Source organism: Ruditapes philippinarum, unplaced genomic scaffold, assembly GCF_026571515.1.
Source record: "Ruditapes philippinarum isolate M1 unplaced genomic scaffold, ASM2657151v2 ctg29_1_1_1_1, whole genome shotgun sequence".
NCBI lineage: Eukaryota > Metazoa > Mollusca > Bivalvia > Venerida > Veneridae > Ruditapes > Ruditapes philippinarum.
In genome coordinates this window covers 306,495-312,595 of record NW_026859731.1, presented here as the reverse complement: position 1 = coordinate 312,595, position 6,101 = coordinate 306,495, and the positions used below count along the sequence as shown (strand labels likewise).

The 6,101-nt window shown below is 32.5% G+C and overlaps 1 protein-coding gene across 1 annotated transcript; it reads left to right on the top strand.

Annotated features, from left to right (window-relative positions):
• Positions 1–331: 331 nt before the first annotated feature.
• Positions 332–5,664, top strand: LOC132757695 (uncharacterized). Its single transcript, XM_060749053.1, has 2 exons — positions 332–593; positions 2,368–5,664. The coding sequence occupies exon 2, from the start codon at positions 2,369–2,371 to the stop codon at positions 4,481–4,483; it is 2,115 nt and encodes a 704-aa protein (XP_060605036.1). The 5' UTR covers positions 332–593; position 2,368; the 3' UTR covers positions 4,484–5,664.
• The last annotated feature ends 437 nt before the right edge of the window (positions 5,665–6,101 follow it).

Genomic DNA, 6,101 nt, shown 5'->3' with positions numbered 1-6,101 from the left:
AAAAGGCGGGGGACAATAAGTGCTTCTTTCTCCAAGAGTTATAATTCTCAGTCCATGTTTGTAAACAAGAGTCATTCTCCTTAGTTGCAGTCTTAATTTGGAGCTATTAATTACCTTATAATTAATAATAATAATAATAATAATAATAATAATAATAATAATAATAATATGGTTATATTAATAAAAATAATAATAAAATTAGCTAAATAATAAAACAACGATTCAACTTGATGTAAAATAAACTTTCAAGTTCTTTGGGTTCTTTTATGTTCCTTAAAGTTACTTAGATTACAGCTAACAAATTCAGGTGGGTTTGATTTAAAGATTTTATCAAAAGTTTCATGATTTATTAATCATCTTTTGCTAAAAAATTTGATATTTTCCTTTTTTCAAAATCACTAACATCCATTATCTCAATCTTATAGGGAAGATATTTAAAGGGATTAAAAAGGAGAGAAAAAATCTTTCTTGGAACATTAAATAAATGTGAGTGTAAATTACCATACAGTAGATTTCACAGAGAAATAATGAAAAGCAGCTGGCTGTTTAAAGTCTTCAGTGTATTATTTCGATATTAATGCTTGTGTGAACATGTGAGTATAATAATTCTATTCTTATCTTTTATAGACTTTATCAGTTTAACGTTTTAGTATGTTTTACATTTTGTTTGCAATAACAATTTTTCAACGATTTCTGCTTTATTAAAGGGATGAAATATTTTTACAGAAATCTTATTTTACAAGTATTACATAATAATATAACAAAGGCTTAACTGAAAAACACACTTTCTATATTATGACAGCATTAAAGATCAATATCATTTTCATTATGAAAATAAGGAAACCGCAAATGGGGGCGGGGGGGGGTCTGAAATTGTTTTTTTTCTTAATTATCCTTAGGGTATAAAACTACTAGGGAATCCTACATGCCAGATATCTTAGCTTTGGGCTTTTATGAATAACACAAAAGAATAGATGTACCTTTAGTCTCCATACCACAAAAAAATTAGATGTACCTTAAGTGTCCATAGGGAAGTGACCCCCAGGGCAGAGATACTACTGATCTCAAAGTCATGATTATGATCAATTTTGTAGAAGAGTATAAATTGATGCTTCATGCCAAATATCCAAATATCTATGCTCTGGGCTTTGTAGCTTTTGTAGCATATCCCTTAGTATATAAGTGTATATAAATCATATGACCCCCTCCCCGAGGGGCAGGATTTCATTTTTGGGATTAATTTTGATCTGAAAAAAACAAAAAAAACATGTGTTCTGCATTCCGTGTCATAAGATGCATTTCTACTAATTAATGTTAATTTCCTCGACCTTGACCTGAGGAAGGTCAAACTTTTGCTGTGCACATCATCTTGTTATGGTTAACATTTCTCCTATGTAGTTTCAATTTCCTCCTATCCTTTCAAAAGATACAAAGCAAACAGGAAATTGCTGACAAACAGATGTGCAAAACAACATATGCTGTTTTTTGTTATTTTTTTTTTGCATAATAATTATAAAATCTAATAAAAAAGTCCAATAAAATTTTGCTCTGAATAAAATTTTCATTTTTATGGTCGAGTTGTACATGTAAGTGACACTGATATTGTTAGAATCATATAAAAACTTTCCAGCTTTTCTGGGGAATAATAAGTTACTATTTCCTTGCATGTGTAGAACCTATGACTTAATTAGATATGACATATCAAGGATTATAAGTTGACATTTCCATGGAATATCAACATTAAAGCAATGTATAGTGAATGTCCTACTTTCAAGTTAAATCCCTCAAATTTAAGTTGCCCTCTATCTGTAAATTGAACTCTTTGCATGTTGTTCAAATTGAGAAAAACTTTCTTAAGAACATGACTTTTGCAATTGTGTCTAATTATGTTTTAAAACAATTTGCCTTGAGAAGATAACAATAATCTACTGTCATACTAAGATTTCAAAATCCCTCATATGTTCATATTCTAACAGTTTTGTATTGAAAACAGAGTTTGATGTTCTGCCATCAGGATATACCATCTTTTTAAATATACCACAGAATTTTTTCATTGATTCTGATTATATTTAGTAATTTATTGTACCACATGATGGATAACCTTATCACATGACTCAGCCGAGACATCTTTTTTCGTAAAATTGGTCCAACTCCAGACCATTCTATTTGCAAGATCCTGTCAGTAATAATGGATTTACACATTAATCCTAATTAAAACAGTATTTACCTTAAAATTTTATTTCATTTTTTCATTTTACGTTCTGGAGGCAATTAGCTTTTAAGAAATTATGCAATCCTTCCAATCCATTTAATTGCTATAAACACCTATATGAAATTGACTTAGTAAACGGGCTATATGTTTTGCAGAATGTTTCATCCAACAGACCATACAAGAAGTGTGTCACTACAACTCTCTAAGGTCCTTGATGACATTGGTGTAAATGATGACATGGTCCTTAAAAGAAGGCAAACAGTAATGACAGAAGAATCTCTCCGGACAGTGATGGCGAACTTACAAGATATGAAATTTACCCCATATAATTTTGGGAGCCGCACTGAAGGAACGACTACAGCAGGTCTTCGTGCAGACTCTGACACCCTGGCATGTAACAACCAGTTTAACATTATACAAGACCTTTCAGAATGGCGTCATGGATATACAAATTTGTTGATGGTACGTGATGCTAACACACCACCAGGATACTGTCTCCTACAAAAAACATACGACGATGTTCCACAGCCGGTTAATTACCCCCCTTGTGAAGATTTCTATGTTGACAGTAGAAGTAGAGTGCTGATGAAGAATGATTGGTTTGTAAAAACATTACCCAATGGTAGGGTAAGACATGGTCCATCACAGTCCATACAAGGTTTACCTGGATTTGCTGATGATGACCTTGTGTATGCGTATTACTGTAAATCATGGCCGAGGGAGGCCAGAATATTGACAGAAGCAGCAAGTGCAGGAAATTGGCCTTCTGAAGAATTAAAGAGGCAAGCTATGAATGATGGATGTTTTGTTGTACCTGTTGGTTGCCGTGGTACTGAAAATGAGGAACTTCAATGGAGAATATCAACATCATTAACGGAACGCAGGCTTATGTTCAGCTTAAACATAGTTCAAATCAGGTGTTATGTTTTGATGAAAATGATATTAAAATCTTACCAAAGTATTGATTCTGAAGATGCCTTATCAAGTTTCATCTGTAAAACAGTCCTCCTTCATTGCATTGAAAAGGAAGAAGAAAATCTCTGGCAAGATGATAATTTACTAAACTGTTTGAATACTTGCATGAAATTTCTACATGACTGTGTTTTGTTAGAACACTGTCCACACTTTCTTATACCAGAGAACAATTTGATGGCGAGACGCATTTCACCAGACATCAAGCCACAAATTCTAGCAATAATCCAAAATATTTTACGTAGTGACGGTAAAGCTCTTGAAGATATCGAAATTGACCAGCTTGGTATGAGAATCACTGGACAGTTTCAAACTGTGTACCCGGGATGCATTGTAACAATACAAGTACCATCAGCTTTAGAATACAAACAAAACATTTCTGGACATTTATTGTTTACTTTCATGAGAAGCCTCAGTAATCGTATTGGTGGCTATCTGACTGAACTGACACACTTGCAGACAGAAAATGTTGTCCAAAAGTTGTCTGTATCTATTGATAAGCTTACTACCTTTCACAGTGAAGGTACGGAATATGAGTTAAAAGCATGTGAACTTATTTCCAACTTCTTATATATGTCTCTGGGATCAGTCCTGGCTTCCAACAGTATTTCAAAGAATGAAACAATTCATCGAAATTCACTTGTAATGTTAGATCAAGGATCAGCTAATGACATCTCATCAACATTAAAATGGGCATCAGTGTTCTATTGCAAAGGAGACATGCCTCAGACTATTAGTATACTTGATACAATACTAGAACAATATAGCATTGAACGTTTGCAATCGGTTTGTTGTTGCTACCAGAGTCGAGATAGAGGTAAGCCTAAACATGAATTTGAAGAAGTCTGTGTTGAAGATGATATAAAACATGTATTAAAACACACAGCTTTTTGTGTAAGGTTCTTACCATGTGAAGTGAACTGTGTCCCAGAGGAGTTAAAACATGAATATTTCCGCCCAAACATGGATGCTCTTCATAAGGACTACTGGATGGACTGGGCTGTGGTAGACTCAATTCCTTACTATTATTTCTTATTGTACAAAGTCCAGAAAATTCAAGGTAACATGGAGAGACAGCAGGCAGCTTTTGACAAACTAAGACAAGCAATAGACTCTGACTCTAATCTCGGACACAGGGAAACTGACTTAAATTTACTTGCACAATGCATGGAGCAGCAAGGCATGTTAGATGATGCCATAGCTTGTTACACTGCTTCAACAGATCTTCGTCCAGCACATAATGCCGCTTATTCTCTTATCAGTCAAAACTTTTATAGACGACATTCAAATAACAGATAAAAACAAACTGCTGTATGATAACCGGTACATACACCAATAAACAAAGAAGTAAACTTTTTCAACACACACCAATGTCGATTTTGCGACTCCGTAAAAATGGTATTGCATTGCCGTGCAGATATTTTGACTTGACGTCATTTGCCTTATACAATCATAGCGTAAAGACATGCTAAATGTTAGCATTAAACTATAGGCACATCGATGAAAAATGATTCTTGTTTACTTTAAACAGTCTTTATCTTATTTTACAAAGATATAATTTGTATTTTTAAAAAAGGGAGCAGTAATGTTTATTGTACCAAAACATTAACTTTCCATAAAATTATGTACAAAAGAACAGAAAACATTTTTTCCTTACAGGTTTTCTTGCAAAGTTAACGGAGACGTAATTTTCCTTGTACTTGCGTACAAGGGATGATCCAGAATTACCTGCATTTTGTTTGTAATTCTGATAAATTTCATTTTGTTTTCATTAAATTTATACCTGCGTAAAGTGTCATGTTTCATCTATTTAAATGGAAAATATTATTTGGTTTAATGACATCCAGCTACGTCTAACACCACCTTTAAATAACCATGCAACTACCATAGCAGCACAGCTCAAAGAACATTGAAATTTATAATGCACCAAACAACCTGATACAAAAATGGGTGTTGTCTAAAATCTGCCGGAGCTTCGTGTAAAATTCGAAAAATGTCATGCTAAATTTCATCTCATTTAAACAATGGGTTCTATCAAATTTCAAATTGGCTTTATCAAATTTCAATGGTTTGTTGATGCAACATTAATTTATTTGGAAACATTGTCATTAAGGTGTCTTGAAAATTGCCATTTCATAAACATTTATGAACAGTTCGGATAGCGTCCATCAAAAACATCTAATATGAAAAAAGAAACCCGACACAAGTATCTTGCTAGTCAAACTAAAGTTATCAAGTGATATAGAATTTTTTTTCAGAAAGTTGGACTAATCTTAAATATAAAACATTTCGTTGCTGGAATAGAAGGATGCTCACAACATCACGTTGGCGCTTGAAAAAGGCAAAAGTGCTGTCATGTGTGGCTTTGCCGAAAATTTAATGTGATTTTTCTTTTACAAAATTCTAATTAATGAATTGCATATATCTTAGATTACTTTGGGTATTACTCTGTATTTTATTTATCCAAAACTTGTTCTTAAATTTTTTTGAATTTGGTAAATATAATTTGATGGCTTCATTTGCTTTCTAATACAGGACTAATTAGCTAAGTTTGTAAACGAAAACTACATTTTATCTAATTCATTTTCGTACATTTTATCTTTTAAATTATCATTTTTAATATTTAATTTTATCATGCACATAATTATGTTATTTTATTAAAAATCATGTAGAAAATGAAACATATTTTATGCCTTCAACTTTAAAATGTGTATCATTTTTTGATTTTTTTCCGTAAGCAAAACAAACAACAGTTTCATATTCATAGGTTTGAGTTGTTATCAAACTAAAAGTGAGCTTAATCCGAAATTTTCAACAAAAGGACCCCTCATGGTTTGAGAAGATAATTATTCACCAAAAAGGTTATCAGGCATCAACCTGATATTGTGTACAGCGGCAAATACTTTGAAAACATTAA

Coding starts and splice junctions, on each gene's coding strand:
- LOC132757695 (XM_060749053.1), top strand. CDS start 2,369: ATGTTTCATCCAACAGACCATACAAGAAGTGTGTCACTACAACTCTCT.